At 40.5% G+C, this 27,133-nt stretch overlaps 1 protein-coding gene across 4 annotated transcripts in view; it reads left to right on the forward strand.

Moving 5' to 3' along the window:
- LOC124794816 overlaps window positions 1-26,887 on the forward strand; it is a 552,259-nt gene extending 525,372 nt beyond the window's left edge. Inside the window, exons 1-3 of one of the 4 annotated variants that reach the window (XR_007016614.1) lie at window positions 16,538-17,834; window positions 17,922-18,016; window positions 26,013-26,062. Coding sequence is in view for 2 of the 4 variants with exons in the window: in XM_047258474.1 (XP_047114430.1) it covers window positions 16,632-17,044; window positions 17,922-18,016; window positions 26,013-26,341 (837 nt within the window). In the remaining 2 variants the exon portion in view is untranslated. Of the gene's footprint in view, window positions 1-16,537; window positions 17,835-17,921; window positions 18,017-26,012 lie in introns of those variants that run through there. The other 3 variants (XR_007016615.1, XM_047258474.1, XM_047258475.1) reach the window with 3 other exon arrangements.
- The last annotated feature ends 246 nt before the right edge of the window (window positions 26,888-27,133 follow it).

The following is a 27,133-nucleotide window of genomic DNA, read 5'->3' on the forward strand; positions in this document are numbered from 1 at the left end:
AAGAACGCATCTGACTCCCCAACTGGTGAGACATTAGCTCGTGGTTCAAATATGTTTGCAACTGCACATTCTCAAAAGCTGTTTGAATAATTGCCACTTGACTTGCCTACACCTGTCCATTGTAGTAATTTGTGGAATGCAGAATTTTGAGAACCAACAATTTAGGAGGGCCTTGGCAATCAAAACTGCAGAAATATCTGATACCACCATGGCTTCAGGCCACCTTGTCAATCTGTCTAGTACAGTCACCAAAAAGCGAAACCCATCGTAGGGGGGGGGGGGGGGGGAGAAGATCCATAAATTAACATGTAAGTGCAAGAGTCCTCCCAAAGGTGAGTGAAAGAAGTCTATGGGGACAAAAACATGTCTAAAAGTCTTGCAGTTTTGACACTTCCCACAACACTGTGTCCAGTACTGACTATCTTTTTGCGTCGCTGGCCAAACCGCTTTGTCTGCCACCAGTTCAGCAGAAGTTTTGATACCAGGGTGTGGTAAGTTATGAAATGCATTCAAAATGGTGCATTGCCACCTCGCAAAGCTGAAGGGATGAATATTGTTATTTCTAGTGTCACACTATACCTGTTGACTCATGCCGTGCATTGACCAATACGCAAGTCATAAGCTTGTCAATCCACGATTCTTAGGACACAGCAGCAGGAACGTATTCATCTCTTGCTCTGCTTCCACTGCCACCCAGTCAATAGCAGTAACAGCTGTCCAGTTTTGAGACAGTCAGCCACAATATTATCTTACATTAACATTAGCTAACTTATGTACCATTTGGCTCATAGATGGCTCTGTCTGCTGTAGTTGCATTTGTGGCAAAGCAATGTGCAGGTCCAGGCTCCCTGCCACTACAAATGGCTGACTGCACAGTTGTGAACTGAGCAATAAGCTCAGTGCATCTACACTGTCGTGGTGAATTAAGTTCATCACATGTTGAAATATAGACATTAAAGGCTTGTGATCAGTAAAAATTGTAGAAATTTGTCCCTCTACCCAAGGCCGGAAATGCTTTACAGTTAAGTACATAGCAAGGAGCTCCCTTCAGATGTGCTCTATTGTTGTTGCTGAATAGAGAGGTTTTTGAAAAGAATTCCAGAGGCTACCACATTATGGAGATGTACTCTGCTTCAGTACAGTACTCACAGCTCTTGATTAACCATGACACCATAACTCTTCAGCTGCTTGAAAAGTGCACATAAATGCTTGAAGTGTTCATCTTTGGTTTTAGAATATACCAAGATGTCGTCCATGTGACAAAACACAAACAAAAGCCCTTGTAGCACATCATACATGTTGCCAAGTTTGGTCAGTATTTTGTAGCACAAAGGGCTTTGTATTATGTTTGAAGAGTCCAAAGGTTGTAGTAACTGCAGTTTTATGCTTATCATTTCTTCTCATGAGGATCTGTAAGAAAGCCTTTGCACAATCAGATACAAGCGTCTGCCACACTGTTGTTAAAGTCAGCAATGTTGGAAACTGATCATCAGCTATCCTTCTTCTTTACTACCTGCAAAGGTGATGCCCAAGCACTGTGAGATCTTGCCGTGGATCTGACAGAAATCTTCTTCTTGAACTCAGATTGTACAGCATGTAACTTGCCAGGACTGCTAGGGCTTGGTGGTCACTGGTTGCCTTGGTGTTGATTGAATATGGTGTTGAGTCAAATGGCTTCTTTTCCTCTTCATCAGGACTGGGTCCATTAGCACTGGGAATCATTGCAACAGCTGTTGGGACAGGCCATCACCCATCCTTGCTGTGACCTTGATGGCAGGAGAGGGATAGCTGCCTGGTGCAAATCCTATAAAACAGCAGTGTAGTATAAGGGACACAACAATTCGAGTGTTTTGCTTAACTTGTGTTGTGTAGCCAGCCAATACTTTTCTCTTCAGCTCAGCATTGTCATCTTGTAACACTGAAAGGGCAAATTGCTCCTTGTTACACAATACATTGCCTTCACAGATCTTTGCTTTAAGTGCCTTGCACACCTCTCTTGACTCCAAAACTTCAGTTAGTACTGGAAATGTGGAATGCAAAGTCTTCTCATGAACGCACATGTGTGCTCTTGGCATTTAGGTGGTTGTGGCATTGAGTGCTTTACAAACAGTGCAGAAGATGCAGATGTCCCATGAACCTCCAAACAGTGTATGTCTAAATTGCCAAATTGTTAGCAGCCTTGAGAAGCGGAAATGTTGTAAATGAGCGATGTTCATTCAGGCTATCTGGATATGTGCTAATCTTGGAGCTTGTGTCAATCAAGGACAGGTCACCAAATTTTCTGTCCTTTGCAAATAGTTTAGTTGAGCCTGCAACTGCAGATGCCATTGCATTTCTGTTGCACTTGAGTGTTCTGGATGAGTGTATGCACCTCACCTACCGACACTCATTATTTACATTTGTGTAGAGGCACAGCGTTGTGCACTGTCTTGCTCCCTCACCATAAAATTTTTGGTACCAACACCATTTTAAATTTTTGTTTAGCATGACAGCCTTGAAAACTGCTGTTGGCTTTCTATCTCTGAAGCCTTACGTTAATCTTAGCTAACTCATGCACCATTTGGCTCATAGATGGCTCTGATTGCGGTGGTTGCATTTGTGGCAAAGCAATATGCAGGTCCAAGCACCATGCCACTGCAAATAGCTGACTGCGCAGGTTGGGGCCTCCTGCCATAACTGTTTACCTGCAGCACGTGAACTATTGTCCACATATGCAATGGCTGTAGCATCTGCCCTGCATGCCAAATCATCAATAGGAAACTCTGTGAAGGTGGATAAAATAGTCCTAACATTCTGTGGCAGTCTGTGTAGCCAAAAATGTTCAGAGATTGCTCAGACAGCAGTTCAGTTCCTGCCAGTGCGTGTAGGAAGCTAAGTACTTGTTAAGGGGCAACCACTTTCAATAATTCTGTGGAGCCATGACTCAGCTGGTAACATGGAATGTTGGAGCTCTTACTTCTTAAGAACTGTATACGACTGCTGGTGAAAAACACCATCCAGTTGTTCTACAACATCAGATCCAGTTGTGCTATAACCACTGTAAATTCTTCCGAGTCCAACACCAGTCGATGTAAATGAAAGATGGCTTCCACCTGGGTTAGCCATAGCTGAGCCTTTGTGGGCCAAAAAGATGGAAGCAATGATGATATTGTACCTGTTTCCATTGCCTGTGTCATTGTTGTTGCTTGATGTAGCTGGTAAAGGTACGATGTTGTTAGCTACAAGCAAGCTCTGGGGCTCCTCTTTCACTGCTGTATTGTTGATAGGGTTCATTGTTCCATGTGCAAGCACAGAATATCAGTTTTAACAGTTCAGTGCAGGGTCATCACTGTGAGCATTGTTGATCCACTTTATTTAGCACAATAAAAAAGGTGAACCATCACAAATATGTACTAAAGAAGCAAGAACTAGAAAAGACAAAAACAATTTTCATTTCACTACTACACTGGTGTCCAAAATGAAAGCAACAAATGGAAATTTTGCAAATTCTGACATCTGGTTAATGTGCTCAGTATGGGATATGACCACCTCTGGCAGCAATAGAGGTCTGACAATGATGGGGCATGCTGTGAATAATATCTTCAATCTTACATTGAGGCAATAATGCCCATTCTTCCTGGAGAGCTGCTCGCAAGCCTTGGAGAGTGATTGGTGGATGCTGACATGATGCAACATGTCTCCCTAGTACATCCCAGACATGCTCTATGGGATTCAAATCAGGAGAGCGAACAGGCCATGCCATTTGTGCAATATCTTCAGTTTCCAAGAAAACATCAACCACTCTTTCTCTATGAGGTCAATCATTGTCATTCATCAATATGAGGTCTGTGCCCACACCACCTTCCAATAACAACACATGAGGTCCCAAGATACCTGACAGCAGTTAAACCTTGCCAGTTCACCCATACAATTTAATGAAGAGGTGTTCATATGATCAACATAATCCTCACCCACAACATTGCAGATCCTCCTTGATGTTGGTCTTTTTTCACACTGTTTGGGTCATAAAATTGTGCTCCACATTCCCTCCAGATGCAGATGCATTGAGGATCACTCTTCAGACCAAATCAGGACTCATCTGTGAAAGGAACACTGGCCCACTGTTCAGCTGCCCAGGTGGCAAGTTGACGACTCAACTCTGGATGTTCTCTTCTGTGAAGATGCATCAGAGGTACGATACAGCAGGTCTCCAACAATAAATGCTACTCTGCTGAGGACTTCTGTACACTGTTTGTCTTGATACAACACTTCCAGTGCATGCTGCGAGATCAGATACCAGTTGCTGTGCAGTACTAAGGCGGTATTGTCGTGCCTTTACATCCAAATAACGGTCCTCTTTCTGATACCACATGTGGTTGGCCCTGGCCTGGTCTTCGGGGTACTGTTTTGATCTCTATATTTCACGTTAAGCCATCGGGCCTCATCAGTTTGCGACTGTCCTGCTTCCATTCTTCTTATGGCCCTCCACCGCAGATAGTCTGTTGCGTCTTCTTTGCACCCTCAGTGACTGTATACACAGCAATTGTGGAAGTGGGACTAACCATCGAACACCACCCCATTTGATAGGTGCCCTTGCTTCATCATTGACATGGTTGTCCGTTGACTGGTATGCGATTTTCTGTACCGAACACAACTGTACAGACATCTGTTTGCTGTTTGTGTGAGTATACAGTGAATCACAGACAAGGCAGGGAAATAGCAGTTTGTTGCTTTGATTTTGGACACCAGTGTATTACTGTATTAATGTCTGCATTTGACATCTGTCAATTCTGCTTGTTTATGGTGCCAAACTCTCTTTATTTTCAGGAGTGTTCACTTTCAGTTCTTTGCCTTTATCAACTGTACCCTGTTGCTTAAGTATGACTGAAACAGTTGTAATAGTGTATCTACACCACCATAATGCTCTAGCTTTTTTATCATTATATCATGTGTGATAGTCAAATGCTTTGCTTAAATCTAACAGTGTTGCACAAGTGAGTGCTTTGTTCTCATATTCTTCATACACGTTATTGAGGAGACATTCTGCTGCTTTTGTTGTTGATAGCTGAGATCAACAATTGTAAATCTGCATATGTATACTGTTTTCTATGTCTTTTGATGCAATGGGAACTTTTGATGTTAGTCTGTAATTGTTTGGCATTTTTCTGTCACCTTTCTTATAGACTGGGAGTGTAACATGATGGAACCTCATTTTCAGACATTCAGGAAAGACAATTACGAGTGCAAATGACTTTTATACCATTATAAGGTATTTGCAGTATGAAATAAATAGGTAATTATTTGCACATGTGTAATTTGTTCAGACTGGAGCATGTGTGTCATAGTGCATTGCTTTCCTGGTTTAGTGGGAATTGGTGTTCTGTAGCAGGAATCTCTAGCACTATTTGGCAAACAACAGGCAGCTGGTACCCATATATATTTTGCTGCTACAGCTTGTGGTTATGCATTAAGGTGCCTTATGTGCAATGTCTGCTGACTCCACTGACACTGACACTGACACTGAAATTTATAGATGATTGTGGGCAAAGAGAATTCATTTGGAAATCCATTTTTAAAGATTATGTGAACAAAAATTTGAGATGTGATGCCCAGATTGCTAGTATGGGCAAGGCTGGGCAGTAACAACAAGTAGATGTAAGTCTTGAAGAAGAAAAACAGAGAATTGACAGCCTAGAAATTTATGAAAAGTGCATGCGAAAATTGTGAACGACCATTCACGCCATGGTGACATAATAATGCAACAATTGAGGACCTTGACAATCTGAAAAGTGAAAAAAATTACACCATTGGAGCTATTCAACAAAGAAATAGAAAATCTGATGATGGCCTAAGAAGCTGAAAGCCGGTTCATAAAGGATGCCCCTGGCCACCTTCTGTGATGACCATTCCATCCCCATCTGTCTACTGGGCTGGTCCCGGCCTCTTCTTCTGATTTGTCCAGGTGCCTTCTGTTCCTTAGTGCTGGATAAGGACCGTCTTTTTTTCCTTCTCAGGGCCTCTTCTATTCTCCTGGTTTCTGATTCTGCTGCTGGCCTGTGTACAGGTTATTCAAGTAATGCAAAAGTGGTTCTCAAAGCCGTGCAGTCCTTTTACATAATGTCGAGTTGGGCATGTTTGATATTCCAAAGAGAGGTGACCTATTGCTTATAACTGCACACTAATTCCACAACCACCCCCGCATACCTGGCACCAGAAAAATGGTCCCATGTCACTTCCAGTGAGTGGTCTAGATGTTCAGTGACATTTGAGACTGGAGAAGGTCCACACAGTCAGCTAACATGGAGATAGCTAACTGGAGGTTTCAATGAGTTGTGGAACTCCCTCAGGAAATAATCAAACAAATACAAGACTCGAATAACTACAATCTTTAATTGCTCATCTGAGCAATAATTGGATAATGACTTGAATGAAAATACACTGCTTCTGATTGCAAAACCGCTTGGAGGTAGGTACGCTGCTAAGTATGAGTGCGAGCAGATCCAAAGTGAATACTACAAGTCCAAGCCCCGTGCCTGACCTATACAGACATTCCTTCTGGAATACTGTCTGTACTGAACTCTCCCATGGGCTACACCACCCTCCCTTTTATCTGTGCGCAGGCTGCACTGCCCCTTCCACATTTGCACTTCCAGTCAGCATCGTGTGGGGCCTCATGTGACCATACATGGTCACTGCCAATGAACCGCCATGCCTCCTGGCTCTCCAGTGAGCTCATCTGATACCTCATGAGTCTACGTAGCATTTTCGGCCAATGCCCAAACCAACACCCTTCCTGTGGCATCTCCTTTGTACTTTGACTACTTTCTAGAAAACTTGTTCAGTCTGGCTGCTGTTCTATTGCCTTCTATGCATTGCATTTTCTAAATATGCAACACCTCCACCCCTTAGGGAATAATTAGTAGATGCTGTTGTCGGTGGTAACAAATTTTTGATACAAGGTTTTTCATACATTTTATTCCATTAATGTGGAAACATAAACATTTGCTTTATAATAATGTTCAAAAGACACACAAAATTGCTTTGCAACTGTCTACAACAGAAATACATACAAATAAATATTTCCCTGTAAGAGAAAAATTTACATTTCTACATTTTACACTTAATATCATTGTTACATCTTCTAATACCTGGAATAAAGATCATTTTATTTTACAATATGAGACATTTCGTATTATCCTACCAATTCTCTCTTCTGGTAGTATAGGTATAGATACTAATTTACAATCAACTTTACAATGAATTACACTTGATACATTGATGCACACTTCATAATATAATTACAATTTACTTGAAAGTAGTTTTTCAAACTTTCTACCACTGTCATCATTCTTCAGTGTTTGTCTGTTTTTGTCTTAACAGTCTAATAAACACCTCTTCTAACTTCACTTCTAACATGTCTAGCAAGCACTAGACATCTGTCAAAAATTGTCTCTTCATTGTCTTTAGATGTGCTTCTTGAAGGATGACTGACTACATACCCCTCTGGTCACTGATTTATGATGGTGTTTTTAACATATATTTTTCTGCAACAATTGTAACCCATTGTTTTGCACACAAATTTAAAACAGTCTTGGCAACATTACAATATCTGTGTAGACAACAGAATATTACTATACCAGAGCCCATGAAACTCCAGAAAGAGAAATGACTTAATGAGAAGTTGCTGAAGGCATCTCTCTCCAGGTATTCAGTCTCACTTTGTAGCTCATCCAACTTACATCCCACAGCTGTTAGGTCAACTGACTGCTTAACTGCAGGTTGTATTGGCAGTTCCAGCTTAAGTTCACTTATATGCTTCCTCTCACTACTGAAGGCATTTGTTCATATTGTATGTTCACACTGTATTAGCATCTAAGCCCTATACCCATGACCTTTACTTAAAAATTTTATCTTCCTTGTGCCTCGGAGCATGATATCTGTGGGACTTCCATCATGCCAGGTGACTGTAATGCCGTGATTTACAGGGCAACAAACAGCCATTCATTATTACTTAATGATGTCCCCAGACTTTCGTTAAATACTAGCAGCTTCTGCATGCAATTCTTCAGAGTTTCTCGCACTGGTTTTAGCATCTTAGCCTCACACTTCTCATGTTCATACATGAACGAAAGTACAAAAGTGCACTTGCATATTCTGGGGGTCTGATCTACTGTCTTACACTGTACTTGCCCATTGCTGTCATTTTGCATCATCAATTAGCAACAGCTCTTCCTCAGGTCAATATACATAAATAAATGTCTTATTCTGTCCACTTCTGATGGGAATGGTAGTATTTTGTAGAGGTTATCCATATCATTCTCTATTAGTAGGACAATTAACACATACATGAAGATGTTTCTATCAATGAAAACATCCAGATCAATGATTCTGATTCTGAGCATTGACAAGTGTTGATATTAACATATTGTCTTCCTGTTCTGTGTCATTGAAAATGCCCGTCAGTTGTATCAGCTGTTTGTTAATGGTGATCAGAATTATGGCTCTCTGTAACTTTTTGAAAGTACTGTTCTGAAATGCTACTATGTTCATTTTGTTATACGGGATTCGTGCCATGTCAATTACCCAATAAGACGCAGTGTCTTTTCTATTTTTCCTATGTGCCATTTTAATGCAAGTTCCACTTTTTTGCACTCATATTCAATAATGCCAACCTGTATTTACAGTCTCTGATTGCTTACCTAGTAGGAACCTCAGTATGCTCAAATTTATCGCTCAGTTCCATTAAATTAAAATAACTTACAATTTTCCACATTACACAGTAAATTTTCACTCAACCCACATTGTCATAATACAGCCCAGGTGACAACTTGAACTTCACACTAATTGTGTGCACGTTTCTTGTCTGGTATGCTCAACCCCAATGAGCAGTAGGATAACCCTGAAAAACTGTATGATGCTGACATCTGGAATTAGAAAGATTCTTTCAGTATGTTTGCATGTACTGTGAGATATTTATTTCTTTTCAGACAGATTACAACATTAGGCTCCTTTGTTCATACCACCATGTATAGACCTTCCCATTGCGTATCCAACTTATGTGATCTGCCTTGTCCTACATTCTCATCAAACAACAGAACCTTATCACCACAATGGAATTCCTTTGGATTCTGGGTCTTATAATATTCATTTTTTTGTATCTTACACTGTTTATTCTGTATCCTTGCACATCAGTGCATTTCTTGCATGTGCTCCTTTAGCTCTCCCACATTATCATCAAAATTATACTTCACTCCAGCCAGATCTTTCTGCACTATCCCTGCATTGTTACCTGTTCTTCTAAAGAAGGATTCACGTGGCGTATAACCTGGCGCACTATACGATGTTGTATTATACACAAAAACTGCAAACGGAACCCAACTGTCCCAATTTGACTGTGTTCTATTTACATAGCATCAGAATGTAACCATTAATGTACTTCCCATGTTACTTATCAATACAGATGGTATTACATACCTCAGTGTAATGTTCTCAACTAGCAACCTCGCTACTGTGTTGACATCTTACCTCTCAGTGAGAGGTAAACTTTGACAGCACATCATACCACGTCAATGTCACATCTTTCAAAAATGTGCTCAGGCATTTTCATTATCTCTAGAGGCATCATTACGTGCTTCCTGGTGGGCTTATTCTTTTAACAACTTTCTCATTTCTGGATATATTCTTTCATGTCTTTCTTCATATTACTCCATTCTTGGTACTTCTTTTTTCACTCGTAGGTTCTTCCTGTGCTTTGGTGTCCTCCAGTGGGAGAATCATGGAAATATTTTAATGCTGTAGCTTTTCTTCCATCTTTTCCGACCCAACTGTCTCTTGTTCTTGGCTATACTTTTCTATATCCTTGATGCAATTTTTGCATTCCTGAATAAAATCTTTTACCGTTCTCAGATCAGCTGTTTTGTGTCCTGCCTCCTTGTCTGCCGCTTCTTTCAGCTGCTCATGTGCACCAATAGCCTCATTGTTGTTGCCTGCCAGTGAGTCCCTGACCAATGCAACTGCTTCCGTTTCTGCTATGTCTTGCTTGACCTAGGCTATTGCATCAGCCACCCTGACCTTCCTCACTCATGAGAGTGTGTTGGTGACTTGAATTCATTTGCCACTCCCGTACAGCATCTGATAGTCATATTCCTCCAGCTTTAACCTAAATTTCATCAACCTGGAAGAGGGATCTGATATACTACCTACCTATGTTTGGGGTTGATGGTCAGTACATATCAGGAACTTTCTTGCAAATACATACAGTCTAAAATATTTCACTGCCCAAAAAAAGGGCCAACATCTCCCTCTCAATCATACTGTACCCTCTTTCTGCCTTGTCCTACGAACTCAAGGTGTATGCAACACGTATATCACTTCCAATTTTTTCCTGACTTAGAACTACTTCATTACTAGACTGAATAGTGTCTATGGGAATTATAAAGTCCCTTACAAAGTCTGGGTGCTCTAGTATAGGTGGACTGATCAGCTTCTCTTTCGAATGCTGAAAAGCGTTTTCTTACTCAAGACGTAAGTCATATTTTTCTTTAACAATTCATGCAATGGCTTAATGATTTTGCTGAAGTTGCTTATAAAATACCAGTAGTATCCCACAACCCCTAAATAAACTTTTAATTGCTGCATTGTTTTGGGCTATGGATACTTCTTTATCACCTTGACCTTCTGTGGATCTGGCCTCATGTTCAGGGATGGCAACATATGACCCAAATAGTACTCTTCCTTTTGCAAAAACTTGCTCTTGTCCACTTGTAGCTTTAAATTTCAGAGTCTAAGCTTCTTAAAAAGCTCCATCAGCTGCACATTGTGTTCCTCAATGGATGCCCAGAAGGCTTACTGAATGCTGTCTTTTCTCTATACTGTTTGCCTAATAAGACTTGATAATAGCCCTTTGCTAAGTTGAAGGTTGAGAAGTACTTTGCCTTTCCTAGACCATCAAGAATTCCACCTATTATTGGCAATGAATACACTGAATTTAGGGAGATCTCATTAAGTTGCTCACAGTCAATGACTAGTTGCCACTTTTGCTCTCCAATGGCATGTGTATTTTTTGGAATTAAAATCAAGCGAAAATTCCTTTACTTGATACTATAACATAAGCTTCTCAAATATTTTCAATTTCCTGTTGGAGCACTTCCTTTTATGCTTGCAGTATTCTGTAGGGTCGAGAACATATTACCCTACCTTATGCTTCTGGTAGCAAATTAATTTCATGCCTGACACTACCCACGTAAGATAATATGTCTCCAAGCAAACGGAAAACTTCGCTGTACATGATGCATAATTATGGTTGCTGCCTTCTCTTCTGTATTTAAATGGCTTGTACACATGTTCTCCTTTAGTATACTTATTCTTGATTTCAGCTACGGCTCATTTTTACTGACATGGTACACACTGAATGATTCCTGCAAGAATGTCCACTCCAGAACTGCTTCTGCTACCACCTGTGGGCAGTCTACTGACACTCTCTCATCTGCAATGTTAGACACACTTGTTATGCATTCTTCTGATTCTATTTTTACTAATGCCTCAATTAAATCCACACCCTTGGTGATTTCCTATTTCAGAATGATAGCTTCTCTCATTCCATTTTCCTTTATTTTTATTTGACTCACCTGTTCCTCCCAGGGTCCTATTGCTAATGCTGAAACAATTTGTTTGCACTCTTCTTGCTTCCCTCCAGAATTCCATGCTGCCTGCCTCTGTTACTTTCTACATCTACATCTACATTTATACTCCGCAAGCCACCCAACGGTGTGTGGCGGAGGGCACTTTACGTGCCACTGTCATTACCTCCCTTTTCTGTTCCAGTCGCGTACAGTTCACGGGAAGAACGACTGTCTGAAAGCCTCCGTGCGCGCTCGAATCTCTCTAATTTTACATTCGTGATCTCCTCGGGAGGTATAAGTAGGGGGAAGCAATATATTCGATACCTCACCCAGAAACGCACCCTCTCGAAACCTTGCGAGCAAGCTACACCGCGATGCAGAGTGCCTCTCTTGCAGAGTCTGCCACTTGAGTTTGCTAAACATCTCCGTAACGCTATCACGGTTACCAAGTAACCCTGTGACGAAACGCGCCGCTCTTCTTTGGATCTTCTCTATCTCCTCCGTCAACCCGATCTGGTACGGATCCCACACTGATGAGCAATACTCAAGTATAGGTCGAACGAGTGTTTTGTAAGCCACCTCCTTTGTTGATGGACTACATCTTCTAAGGACTCTCCCAATGAATCTCAATCTGGTACCCACCTTACCAACAATTAATTTTATATGATCATTCCACTTCAAATCGTTCCGCACGTATACTCGCAAATATTTTACAGTTAATGAGTTTCTGTCACTATTCACTCTCGTCTTTCCACATGTTTCTTGCTTTGTGCTTAAGAGTCTCTCACAAGAGTTTTCTATTTTCTTTGACTGTACTACTGGAGCTCACCCTGTGACTCTATCTTCCTTTCCTCACATGCCTTTTGCTCTGCCTCTGAGGTTTCTCTTAAAGAGCCTTCTCTTCCTTGTATTTGCACAACCGTATTAGCAAGTTTCCGACTTCTAATACCAATCTGCACCAGGCGGAGTATACACTCCTGCTCCGCCTTCATTCTGACCTGTTCCCCATGGACCCACAGGCTTCCACTGGCACAACTGATTATGACTCATTGTTCCTTGTGAAAGTCTCAGCCCACAAGCCCATCAAATGAAAGATCTGCATCTTCCCCAGTTACGGGGAAACGATGCCTCACTTGTATTCTGTTTTGCATTCATAAATCGGGAATTACAGTTCTCTCTGTCCTTGCAACTGTATTAGTGATTCCCCGAATCTTAATTTGATTTGATTTGATTTTTTATTGGTCCAGTTTTATCATATAGCACAAATTGTACAATTGATATTGGACAGGTGAAAGATAAGTTACAATAATACATAGTATTAGCAATTAAAAAAATATAGGTACCTACTACAATTAATTTTGTTACTTATTCAGAAATTCTCTGACAGAATAGAAACAGTGCTTTATTAGAAATGCCTTTAGTTTAGCTTTAAATATTGGATGAGTAGTATTTGTTATTTCCTCTGGTACCTTATTGTGTAGTATTACACCAATGTTAATTATACTCCTCTGATAGGTGGTTGTTCTGTGATATTTTTGATGTATATTTGATTCCTTTCTGGTACTATAGTTGTGTACACTTTTGCTGGACCATACTTTCTGCCGTTTCTCAAACTACTTCTCCTAACTAGGCTTATCTGTGCACCACAATCCACAAGAAATCTCAGGCATATAGTAATGCCATCATGACACTCTAATTGTATAAACTCATTTTTACTTTCACAGTTGACTGTTAATATCTTTCCAGGTAAGGCGTAAAGCGACTACTTTCTTACACCGTTACTTAGTTTTCCTGGCTTTTACTGCTCCTATATGCACCCTGTGCATGGCAAACACTTTCTGGGCAGTCTCTCATGTAATGACTATTTTGTTTCCATTTAAACTTGCTATAGACTTCAGATGCACACATGGGCCTTTATGACTTGGCGAACTACACTGTGAGCACCTGGCCCATCTCCCCGCCTTTTCTTGGTAGAACCTGGTCCCATCTTTCATATTATTTTATCTGCACAACACTCCCACGCCATATGGTCTGGCTTCCCATATGAGAAACACTTGGTAGCTTTCTTCTCAGTCTGCAGCACCACACCACCACCTTGGGCAATCATCATTTCTCGGGTCGAGGCTCTTGCACTGTCCTCTGTCAGAGCTAACTATATAGCCTCTGTTAACATTAGCTGATCATCTCGCACACGCACAGTTGTATTTATCCTGTCATCATACACCCCTTGGATAAACACTGTTAAGCTGTTCTAGCTCCAGTTCTCGCATGGGACCTCTGATTGCTTCCCTGAAATGGTGCTACATGGTATCCGACCTCAAGCCCCATTGAGCTATACTTTCCCCATGTTCTTGCTGACTTGCAGACATCTGACATGCATAGAAGTCTAGTGACCTTTCACCAGCATAGTTTTCTAGTTATATGGCGTGCACATCTCGCCAAGTGGCACTTAGATCTCTGATTAATAGCGCTATAAATTTAAATAAAAGATCACAATTGTCGAGGAATTCATTCAGAGTGTTCTTACTGCCATCAGACAACTGCAGTAATAATGTTAGCACATCTGTCAAACTAACAAATTGCCCACTTTGTGACTCAGGCACATCAGAACCTGTGCCAGAAACATTGTCTCCATTTTATGACATGCCTGCAAGTCTTTTAACTCACCATCAGAATTCTCACAGCTGCAGCTGCTTTTGTGCATCATCTGCTGCGAAATGTTGCCCTTGCCCCACTGTCCATTGTTGCTGCTACTGATATGTTCCCTCTGCGACTGTGCACTGCTCCACCGTCTCCAGCACTGCCGCTGCCTGCACTTGCGCCGTGTGTGACCCACACTGCTGTCTGCCATTGTCAGTGCTGCTGCACCACCTCTGCATCGCCTGCGACCTCGCACTGCCTGCTGCAGCTGCTGCTGCTTTTGGCTGCCCTCACACTGTCAGCTGTAGCCTCACGTCATTGTCCGCAACTGCCGGTGCCACTGCACCACCTCTGCACAGCGTATGCGACCTCACGCCACTGTCGGCTGCCCCTGGTTGCTTTCTGGAGTGTCCCAACACCCTCGCCCAACTTCAGTGATGACCACTCCAAGCCCAGGTGCCGCCTGTCTGCTGGGCTGGTCCTGGCCTCTTCTTCTGTCTTTTCCAGGCACCGTCTGTTTCTTGGTGTGGGATAGGAACTATCTTCTTTTTCGCCTTTTTCTCGGGAGCTCTTTTACTCTCCTGGTTCCTGTCTCTGCCACTGTCCTGTGTACAGTTTATCCAAATAATGCAAAAATGGTTCTCTAAGCCATCCTGTCCTTTTATTTGATGTCAGGCTGAGCATGTTTGCTAATCCAAAGAGAAGTGATCTATTCCTTCAGCTACTGCATGCTGATTCCATGACTAACCCCACACACCTAGCACCAGAAAAATAGTCTGCATGTCACTTCCAGTTTATACATTCAGTGACAATGGAGAGGGTCCGTCCAGTCAACTAACGTGGACGTGGCTTACTGGAAGTTTGAAAGAGTTATGGAACTTGTTCAGGAAATAATCAAATTAAGACAAGACTTGAAAAACTACAATCTCTAATAAATTATCTGAGCAAGAATTGGATAATGACTTGAACGAAAATACACAACTCCTGATTGCAAAATCCCATGGAGGGAGGTATGCTGCTAAGTCTGAGTACAAGCAAAGCCAGAGTGAATACTAGAAGTCCAGGCCCTGCGCCTGACCTATACAGACATCCCTCCTGGACCACTCTCTGAAGTGAACTCCCCCGCAGGCTACGCCGCCCCTCCTCTTATCTGTGTGGCACGCTGTGTCGTTCCTTCCACGTTGGCGCTTCCTGACACTGCCCTACAGGGCCTCATGTGACCATGTATGGTCACCGCCAAAGCACTGCCACGCCTCATGGCTCTCCACATGAGCTCATGTGATACCTCACGAATCTACAAAACTTCGGCCAACACCCAAACCAACCCCATTCCTATGGCGTCTCCTTTATACTCTTGAGTATTTTCTTGAAAACTTACTCGTTCTGGTTGCTGTTCTGTGCCCTTTCAGGTGTAGCATTTTTTAAATGTGCGACATAGTGGAATGTGGGGTCTGTAACACCTGAATTTGTCTAGTCCATCGATGTTAATCTATAATCTTTTTGAGTGAAGCTGTGTAAACATTTTTTTATAAAATAAAAATGACGTAATGAAAGCTAACCAATTTTCACATAAGCACTAAGAACATCCCTTATGTATCTCCCAGTTTCAAGCATTTTCACTAACATATTTGTTTTGAAATGCTTAATAAATAGCTCAAACTAGTATATGAGTCGCCGGTTGGCAATTAACAATGTTATTGCCACGATTACTGCCACAGAAAATGCATTGCGTACAAAAGTATCTTGCCTAGAGCGAAAAGTTCTCAGTTTCACAAGCAGAGGATCGAAATCGTGTTCTGATTTCTCAGATTTGCTAGCAAAACTTAGCCATTCCGGTACTTTGTATTTTTCGCAAATAGTACTTCTGTTATTTAGATACTGTTTTAGTCATAGTCGCCTCCGCGTTTTCTTTTTCTTTTGAATTGCATTTCAAGAAACGCTGCTAAGAATGGGACGCGCTGCACACTGCTTGAAGCTTGAACAATAAGGCAATGAGTTGCGCATGCCTATAGTGCACTTAGTTTTACGCACGCGTCAAGTTTCCCATGCGTCTGCGCAGACGACTCCACGAGGCTGTGGTATGGGCGTAACTACATGAGAAAGCGTGAGTTAAATGTATCAGAATTGATCGTATCAGCATGTAAAGACGACGGACAGTATCGTGCATTTTGCTTTAGCCGTTTAGCTTTACCATGTGATTATTATTTGTTCAGTTGTGTGCATTTCTCTTTGGTAGGCATTTGGTTTATCTTTTTAACATCTTTGGCGCGACTGATCTCTGCTGGCAATTGGCAAGTAGTGCGCAATCGCATCACTGCATCAGTGGTGTTTACGTGCGATGTAAACAGTCGGTTGTTGTGGTAGGAAATGTGTTGAAATTTGTTGTACAAAATGTTGAACATTTTTAAACGATTTGAGACATTGAGATGTATGGTTCGAGTATGTGATACAAGGTTTGCGTCATCAGATACTAAATCGGGCCACCCAAAAAGAGTTCCGTGGCAGAAAAAGGAAGGTGAATGGAGAAGTAAATTGACAGCATTTGCACCGGATGAGGGGAAGGCTATAGGCCCAGACATCATAAATTTCTTTCGTGGCCCTCTTTCATTCAAGCAGTGGTTCGCCAATGTTAAAGAAGGTCACGCAGATCACCTCCAGCGTTTTATTCCAGAGAGACACGATATACTAGGATGTGATTTAGCCACAGCACATTTCATCGTGCACAGAGGCGGTTCTGTAAAATTCTGTGACCATTCGGAGTGGATTAAGAAAGATGAAAACGACGAGTATGATTTGCCTAACAAGTATGTACCTAGTATGTATTTGGAAGCAGTTGACGCTTCCAACACGGAACTGAGATATGAAGGTCTCCGAAATTTTGTGAATCTTAAACGATTGAAGTGGCTTAATTTAAGTAATTGTGCACACATTGATGATTGGTGCCTCGACAAAATAAGTGGCGAATTAAGGACGCTGGAATATTTGGACATCAGTGACTGTAAACAAGTAACCTATCGTGGCTTATCTGCCTTTTACCGGTTTGAAAATTTGAAACGTTTGAAAGTTATTAATATTGCTTCGTCGAGAGAATTTGAGTTCATGTGCCTTATGTTGGAAGACATATTTCCTAATCTGGTTATCGACGGAGTCAAATACATTGATTTTAAGTCTCCATAAACTTTACAATGAGGAAATCGACGTGTAGTTAATTAATACTTAAGTTTGTAATTTATTCATATTTTTTTAATTGTTGCTAACTACCCTTTCGGTATCGTGGAGTTTGCAGAAAGCAACTGATAGCGATATTCTGCAATCCTGGTGCGCCTAAGCAGCACGTACGCGAACTTCTAGGAAAGTACATGGGTATTGGAAGTTGTAGGACGTCGATATACAGTCATAGTGTTCGAGTAAAACGTAAGAGATTTAATCCACTGCTCATACGAGACAGTGAAAAAAATAAAGAAAATGGGACTGCACTCACATGAGGGAACCAGGTGCATACATATGTACATCAAAACATAAATGAATGTGTGTTAGACTTACACAATTGTAGATTGCACTGGTATAGTAGTACAATTGCAGTTGTAGACAGTGGTGAGCTTCCGTATTTTTGCAAGTGTTCTGTTTTTTTTCTGTGTTGTTAAAGCATTGCACAGAGGGGAAAAAAAATCTTTGTTTCAGCGGTAAACTGTGGAGAAGACGAAGGAGACGGCCTGATTTATCCCATGAGCTGGATGATTCACATCAACAAGCCACTTGGGTAGCTTCTTACAGAGGTAATTACACCTTCAACAATTTTGTGCCATGTTTTTGCATGGCTACATCTACATATTTACTGTGCAAACCACCATTAGATGCATGCAGAGGCTGTGTTCCATTGTACCAGTTTTAGAGTTTCTTCCTGTTCCATTCACATATGAAGTGTGGGAAGAATGATTGTTTGAATGCCTCTGTGCATGCAGTAACTATCCTAATCCTATCCTCACAATCCCTGTGTGAGCAATACATAGGAGGTTGTAGTATAAGAGTAATCATTTAACCCTTTCAGACCTGATTTTTTATTTACTTGTAAAAAAAAATGTCTGACATCATTTTTACATTCCGGTGAGTCTCCGACAACATTTTTCGAAGAAAAAATTTCGTATGATCTCTACTTTTCTAGATATTTAATGTACACAAATGTGATTGTCAGGTCCCGAGCTTCATGTCATACATTAAGGAGGTTAACAGTACGGATCAATTATGCCACTCTTTATTTCACTTTAAAACAGAGGGAACAATAAAAATAATTCCATATTTCATTCTTGTTTAAACAACAATTGTCAACACCTGATTTTAAGGTTTAGTATGAAACTGCAAAAAAACAATTTCTGTCCTTTTGGAGACATAAATGTACTTTACATTTTCTGCACTGAATTCTTGAATGCCCTGTACATTTTGGAAATTTGCAGCGACTTGGAGCCCCTACATCATGCAAAGGCAAATGGTCAATGGAATCAAACTGTATCTCTGTAGCTGATCATAATTTTCCTCGTTTTCTTGGTATGACTCATGTCTGAAGCCAGTCCTTCATCATACGGACGCCCCCTCTTCTTTCCAGTCACTTTCTTTTGGCACAGTATCAATCCATCTGCTACCCTGATACGAAAGGAAAGAAGGTCCATTTGCTTCTTCTTTGGGATAGACAGGTTGTCTGCATCTCATCTGTATTCCAACCAACTTTGCACGATGGCAAAGTCAACAGGGTGAAAAATCATACACAAAGGCCATTTTCGAGATCTGATGAAAACTCTGTAGTAGCTTATCAATTGATCAAATAGATCCACACCACCCATTGCATGATTATATCTTCTCACTATTTCAGGTCTTTCTACTTTCACACATTTATGGTGCTTTTTGTCCCAACGCTCGACTTCATCCACTGAGCCTTTACCAACAAAGTTTGAACACAATACAACTGGCCTATTGTCTAACCACTTACACATGGTAATGTCATCAGCACTAGTGATTTCTTCACCGTAACCTCTGGTTTGTTTCATTATTGTTCTATCATCTGAAAAAGGCAAGTTCTTTCCAAATCTGTTTTGACGGACAGTACCTGCTGCATTGATACCTTGAGATGTCAGAACTTGAAACAGATGATAAGATGAAAAGAAGTTGTCAAAGTATAATTTATGACCTTTACCTTTTAAGAATGGAACAGAAAATCCTAATCCAGATTTTTTACGGCATGTGGTATTTAGTTAAGTTGTAGCACCTTGATACAAAAGGAAATCGTGCACTATTCCACTCTTGCCACACAACATGAAGACTTTGATTCCTCATGGACTTGGTTTCCCCTTGACATACTGCTTTGCAGAAAACTTCCCAGTGAAAGGAATAATTCCTTCGTCCACACAAACATTCTCTTCTATAGGAAGTTCACTGTAGCATTTTCAAATGGCTGTGTAAACTGGCCTGACTTTGTAAAATTTATCTTTATTTTCAGGTGGCTTCTCCAGATTGTTCACCAAGTGTAAATTTGTTCGTAATTCTAAAAATCTGTCTCGTGACATGTTTTCCCAAAACACATTTACCTTCAGGCTTGTATCCCAATACATTTGTAATCTGGGAAATTTCAAAGCACCAGTCAGTATATGCAAACCAAATAGCACCTCTAATTCTTGAGTTGTCTGCTTGAATGAGCATTTGCCTTGTTGTAATGCATAAATATTAGTATGTGCTGTCATGCTAGTGAACAAATCATCTGGTATATATCTTTTGAAGTAATGTATTGGAGAACACAAGACAGATTCTTCAAAATTTGGAGCTTTGTATGTTTCTGCCATGGTACTTAGAGGCTTGCATTTCCATTTTATGGATTCTTTAGGTGTCACCATTATGTTGTCACACAGGTTATTCAATTCTGGGTTGTTTTCATTGCATAAAAAGTTCATTTCAGCATTCACCACGTCTCCGTCATCTTTATCTTCAGATATGGTGTTTCTACACACATGATTCACGCCCACTTTATCTGCTCCAACACTTTTCACTATTTGTGGAGCTTGCCTTTCAATAAGTGGTACACTGTCATCCTCATCTCCACTCAAACTAATGTCAGAAACGTCACCATTTTCAATTATGTCCATAATCAAATCCCAATCTTTCTCCACAGAAAGATATTCCTTATCCATATTTGTAAGTCAAAAGCCATAAATATAAAATAAAATCATGTGTACTGGTCAGTTATTCTCCTCCTTGCTGCTGGTACTGAAATTACTGAAAAAAATACCACACATAACTACCATCGCCATGCAAATACATCTGAGGCTAATTTTAGGTTATGTTTCCTATTTTACACCATTAAGGACCTGTGTACATTAAATTTACCTGATACATAACACAAATATGGACTTGTCCACTGAAAGAAAGTCTAATGTTTCCAAAAGAAGGAAACCACACAAAATTCATTAACAAAACACACAATGTGACTGTTACAGCAATAAAGTCGAGTAATGGCTTCCCACAGAGAGACAACACCAGAGAGTATATTTTACTACGTAGTTCACTGACTGCTCACAAGAGAGCATGGCTAAAATAAACCTACACAAATGTGCACAGTGAGTTTTGATGCACCTGACATTTCTTGTCAGCGAAATATTAGTGAACAAATTTTATGTACACAATTGGGACCACCAGGTCTGAAAGGGTTAAAGCTGGTTCTTGAAAGTTTGTTATTAAACTTTTTCAGAATAGTTTACGTCTGTCTTCAAGAGTCTGTCAGTTCAGTTCCTTCAGTCTCTTTGTGACACTCTCCCACAGATTAAGCAAATCTGTGATCATTTTTGCTGCTGTTCTCTGTAGTAAGTTCAACATCACCTGTTAGTCCTATCTGGTATGGGTCCCACACTCTTGAGCAATGTTCTAGAACTAGCTGCACAAGTGATTTGTAAGCAATCTCTTTTGTGGACTGCTTGCACTTCCCCAGTGTTCTACCATGAAAGGAGGATATAAGATGAACACCAACAAAAGCAAAACAAAGGTAATGAAATGTAGTTGAATCAAATCAGGTGATGCTGAAGGAACTAAATTAGCAGTTTAGACACTTGCTGTAGTAGATGAGTTTTGCTATTTGGAGAGCAAAATAACAGATGATGGTCCAAATAGAGAGGGTATAAAATGTACACTGGCTATGGCAAGAAAAGCGTTTCTGAAGAAGAGAAACTTGTTAATACAGAGTATAGATTTCAGTGTCAGGAAGTCCTTACTAAAAGTATTTGTATGGAGTGTAGCCATGTATGGAAGTGAAACATGGATGATAAACAGTTTAGACAAGAAGAGAATAGAAGCTTTTTAAATTAGATGGTTTGATCACATAACTGATGCGGAGGTACTGAATAGAATTGAGGATAAGAGAAATTTGTGGTGCAACCTGAATAGAAGAAGGGATCAGTTGCTAGGACACATTCTGAGGCATCAAGGGATCACCAATTTAGTACTGGAGGGAAGTGTTGGGGGTAAAAATTGTAGAGGGGGTAAGAGCTTTAATGGCCGAAAGCTTTAATTGTGTGAATGAATGTTTTTATTGTGCCTATAATGACTCAGCATCTCCACTATATGCTGAGTAGCAACTTTCCTTCTCTAGTATTATTACATTCCATCCTGGATTTTCCATTTGATTTTTTCCTGACAGCATTCGTAATGTGTTTCATAATACAAATTTATGATGAAATTCCTTGAATGCACCTGGTGCACAGAGATTTGACTTAAGTAAAACTTACGTGATTGAATGTTGGGTAATTCATCTAGCTACATATTCTGTGGCGTAGAAAGGAGCTACACCTGTTAGTCCTATCTGGTATGGGTCCCACACTCTTGAGCAATGTTCTAGAACTAGCTGCTAAAGGAGCTATCAGGGAGATGCAATCTTACATTATGTTAAAGACAATTGTGTTTTCAAAGGACCATTTCATTTCACAGTGTTATATAATTGTGTGCTCATCCCCATTTCAGTCTAAAATAGATCCAGTAAAAATATAGTTAAGATCATGTCATATATTTTCAAATGTATGTTTTCCTACTGGGCTGGAATTGTTGATAGTCAATTTCACCTGAGGGTAAAGTTATTTTGCAGATGTTCCAGATATTCAAAATTATTTCAACTCATAGCTACAAGATTAAAAGTTGAAAACAACATATAAATCAAGACGCCATTTTTTTTTAAGTGCCCCCCCCCCCCCACACACACACACACACACACACACACACACACACACACGCGCAGAATATTTAGAATCACCAGAAGTTGTTTAAATGGCATTGTACTTAATTTGATTCTTAGTATTAGCCACCAGTACTGTTGGAAAATAAAAACCTGCTAAGGTAAGCAGTATAAAATTTTAAGTGTTCGGTAGATACCAGTGAATGAGATTCTCTTTGATCAGAATTGTTTTCTCACATTTGATGGAACTTGTGAATTGCTTCAAATTTAAGAAATGGATTGCACTGAGGCAAAAAAGGACAAGGTTCCATTTAGAGGCATTAATTTGAATAAGTCATTCATGATGAAATTATTGAAAACGGGTTGTAGTCTCATCACAAAATGTCTTACACTACTTGCTATTCTGAAACAAATAAATAAGAAAAATACACCGTTTGTGGCAGATAATAGTTTACATATGCCCCTTCTCAAGTACCTTCATTGCAAACATTGTTGTTAACAGATGCTGAATTTTTAATTGCCTTATCCTCCAGCAGTTTGCTGACACTGTTACTCTTGTCATAAATTGCATGAATATTTAGTAATGGTGTGCCTGTTTTCCAATAGTTGGTATATTAGTTTTAAAGTTTGGAATTTATCCAAGCAGGCACAATTAGAAGACTGTTAGTTTAATCACGTTGGCTCTTTTCAGTGCTAATCTCATCTTTTGCTACTGAAATTAGCACAATATAGGTGGTGCTGAGTTTGCTTTTGATTTGTCTGGTGACACGGTAGAAGAAAAAAATGAAGGCAGTATGGAAGACCTAGGAGATCCAATATTAGAATTCAGAAGAGCTCTGGAAGACTTGAGGTCCAATAGGGCATTCCATCAGGATTTGTAAAATCATTGGTGGACGTTGCAACCGAACAACTATTCAAGCTATTGGGTAGAATTTATGAGACTGGCGACACACCATCAGACTTTCAGAAAGATATCATCCCCACAATTTCGAAGATAGCAACAGCAAATAAGTACGAGAACTATTGCACAATCAGCTGTTCATGTATCCTACATGCTGGCAGAAACAATGTACATAAGAATGGAAAAGAAAATTGAGGATCTGTTGGATCACCATCAGAAAGATAAAGACACCAGAGAGGCTGTTCTTGTATTGCACATGGTAATGGAAGCAAGGCTGAAGGAAAATAAAGATGTGCTCTTAGGATTTGTCTACCTAGAAAAAGTATTTGCCAGTGTAAAATAATGTAAAATTTTCAAGATTCTGAGTAAAATAAGAGGCTGATAATATGAGGCCTGTACAAAAAATTATGGAATTTTATCCACAAAATTTTTCTACACTTTTCTACACTGGTCTCCTTCGAAATACTCTCCTCCACAATTGATACACCACTCCCAAGGCCGTTTCCACTTCTGGAAGCAGTCTTGGTGTGCCTGGTGCTGTATCGCGCAAAGTGGCATCTGCGAATTTTCTTTTATCTCGTCTATTGTACCAAATCTTCAGCCTTTCAGTGGGATTTTCAACTTTGGAAATAAATAAGTCCACGGGGGCCAGGTCTGGAGAGTATAGAGGATGAGGCAGCACAGAAATTTCATTTTCTGTGCAATAGTCACACACCAACAGGGACGAATGTGTGGGTGCATTATCGCGATGCAAGAGCCATGAATTGTCTCGCCACATTTCACACTGTTTCCTTCTAACATTTTCTCACAACACATCCTAATAGCATCAGCGATTAACAGTTTCTTCCTATGGCATGAATTCATGGTGAATTAATCCTTCAAAGACAACGAAAACTATCAGCAGGGCTTTGACGTTTGACCTGACCTGATGAGCCTTTTTTGGTCTTGGAGAACCTTTCCCTACCCATTGTGAAGATTGAACCTCGGCCTCAACATCGTAACTGTAGAGCCACATCTCATCAGTTATGATTCTTTTAGGAACATCTCATTCTCTTTAGCGCGATTCAAAGGTCTTCACAGATTGCGGGAAGCAAGTGTTCCTGGTCTCGGCTCACGAGCTGTGAGGTGAACGTGGCGGCAACATGATGCACTCCAAGAGGCTATGTCAGGATTTCATGACATGATCCAACTCAAATGTTACATTCTTCTGCAATCTCTTGGGCAGTCAGTCTTCAATTGGCATGCACAGTTTCGTTGACATTCCTGACAATAATGTCGTCATTAGTCACTGAAGTGCATCCTGAACGAGGGCCATCTTTAACTTCTGTCCAGCCATCTTAAATTGTGTGAACCATGTGTAACACCAAGTACAGCTTAAACACTCATCACTGCAGGCTTTCTGCATCATTTGGTGTGTCGTTGTAAAGGTTTTTTCGAGTTTCGCCCAAAATTTAAAGCAGGCACGTTGCCCCTGTAACTCTGCCGTCTCGAAATTCGCAAACTGTGCGACACAACGTTCTACTTAATACAGCAGTGAACGACAACTACCAAACACGCCAATGGCACAAAACTGTAAATATTGCGGAATTTTTTGGACAGACCATGTACGATACAAGAGGGAACAATAAGGCAGGAAGATGAAAAAAGTGCTCGAATTAAAAAGTGTTTAAGATAGGCATGCAGTCTACTGTTCAGTCTATACATCAAAGAGGCACTGACGGAAATAAGAAGGATGGTTCAAGAATGGGATTAAAATTTAGGGTGAAAGGATATTAGTGTTAAGATTTGCTGATGACATTGCTATCCTCAGTGAAAGTGAAGAAGAGTCACAGGACCTGTTGAATGGAATGAAGAATCTAATGAGTACAGAATAAGAATTGAAAGTAAACCAAAGAAAACAAGAAAAGAGCTCAGAAGTAGTAGAACTGAGAATAGCGAGAAACCCAACATCAAAATTGATGACCACGAAGTTTAGGAATTCTGCTACCTCAGCAGCAAAACAGCCCATGACATACAAAGGAAGGAGGACAGAAAAGCAGACTAGCGTAGGCAAATTGGGCACTCTTGGTCAGTTGAAGTCTGTTGGTATGAAACATAGACCTCAATTTGAGAAAGAAATTTCTGAGAATGTACAGATATGTTTGGTGCACAGCATTGTATGGTAGGGAAATGTGGACTGTGGGAAAACTGGAACATTAGAGAATCAAAGCATTTGAGTTGTGGTGCTAATGAAGAGTGTGGAAAATTAGGAGGGCTATTAAGATAAGTAATGAAGAGGTTCCCCGCAGAATCGGGGAAGAAAGGAACATGGAAAATACTAACAAGAAGAAGGGACAATGTGATAGGACATGTATTAAGACATCAGGGTATAACCTCCATTGCACTAGTGGATGTTGTAGAGAGTAAAAACTGTAGGGGGAGACAGAGAATGAAATACATTAAACAAATAATTGAGGATATAAAGTGCAAGTGTTGAATTCGTGGTGGGCTGCGTCGAACCAGTCAGAAGGCTGAAAGACTTAGGACTCAAAATGAAAAGGAGGAAATTCATTATTTTTATGTGTTGGAGTGGATAGCAAAATTAAATTTAGTAATTGATAGCAACAATTTGTTAATTTTAAACATTAATTTATTATATTGAGTTTTTAAAAATTGGCATTCTGATTTTAAGTTTTCAGTCCATTAAGCAACGGTGAGTCGAGACCGTCACCAGTTCTCTCTCCGAGTTCCTCATTCCCACTGCACCCGGCGCCGTGCATGGGTCTCTTTTTGCCGGCAGGATCGCTGCCAGGACCAGGTGCTCCTGCAGCGCCAGCTGCTGGCAGCGCACCGTCACCACCGTCGTATGAAGAGTCTCTTAAGCACAAGGTGATACTCAGTAGCTATCCCCTGACTGTGGTGTTACCACCAGCAGGGACTCCAGGGTCTGTGGGAGCTGCCCTGGCTCCTATACCAGCAGTTCCGACACCTGCACCCAGCCCCGGCACTCCTGGTGACTGACATGTGACCCTGTACTGCGGTGGCTTTCTGCCTCTGTGTTTGTATAGTGCCTTTCAAAGCAGCACTCCAGGTGTCATAAAGCCAGTTCTCTGAGAAAGGCAGTGTGCCATTTGCTGTGGAGTCATGTTGTTGGAGTGCATCAGTACTTCAGTTTTGTGGGTATTATACTTCTTAAATTCCTATACAAATATGTATTTCGCAAGCAGCATTTTTTTCACAGCTGCAAGAAATCACAAAGCTTATGACATCAGCAGCTATTAGGACTGAGTAATGACAAGGCACTAATTATTTGAAATCGAGATTCATTACACTGTAAAAATATTATTCTGTCTTGTATAGGGGCATTTCCACATTCATTCTTACACAATATGATGTGAGGACTGAAACGTAACTGTAGTTATAAGAGCACTGAAATTACAGATTAAGATGTCAAAATGTACAGGCCACATGAGCTACAAAAGAAAAGACTGTATTGAAGCAGAAATTGTGAACAGGGTGTACAGCAACATAAAACTTTATAATAAAATAATTTGAAGATTTTGCATTTTTCTTGTGTGCTAATTATTGCCAATCATCTGCATTTTAATAAAAGCCATATGTTTGCAATGATGTGTTTGTTTACCATACAACAGTATCTTCTTTGTTTCAACATCAGCAGTTTTTAAGTCTATTTACAGTATTTTACTTTTTTACACAAGACTGGAAAATTCTGAGCGGAATACAAATAATGGAATGAGTACAGGTAATTACTTTCCATACACCTGAAGTGCCAAAAGGCACTAAAAGATTGAA

The sequence above is a fragment of the Schistocerca piceifrons genome, chromosome 4 (assembly GCF_021461385.2).
Source record: "Schistocerca piceifrons isolate TAMUIC-IGC-003096 chromosome 4, iqSchPice1.1, whole genome shotgun sequence".
Lineage (NCBI taxonomy): Eukaryota > Metazoa > Arthropoda > Insecta > Orthoptera > Acrididae > Schistocerca > Schistocerca piceifrons.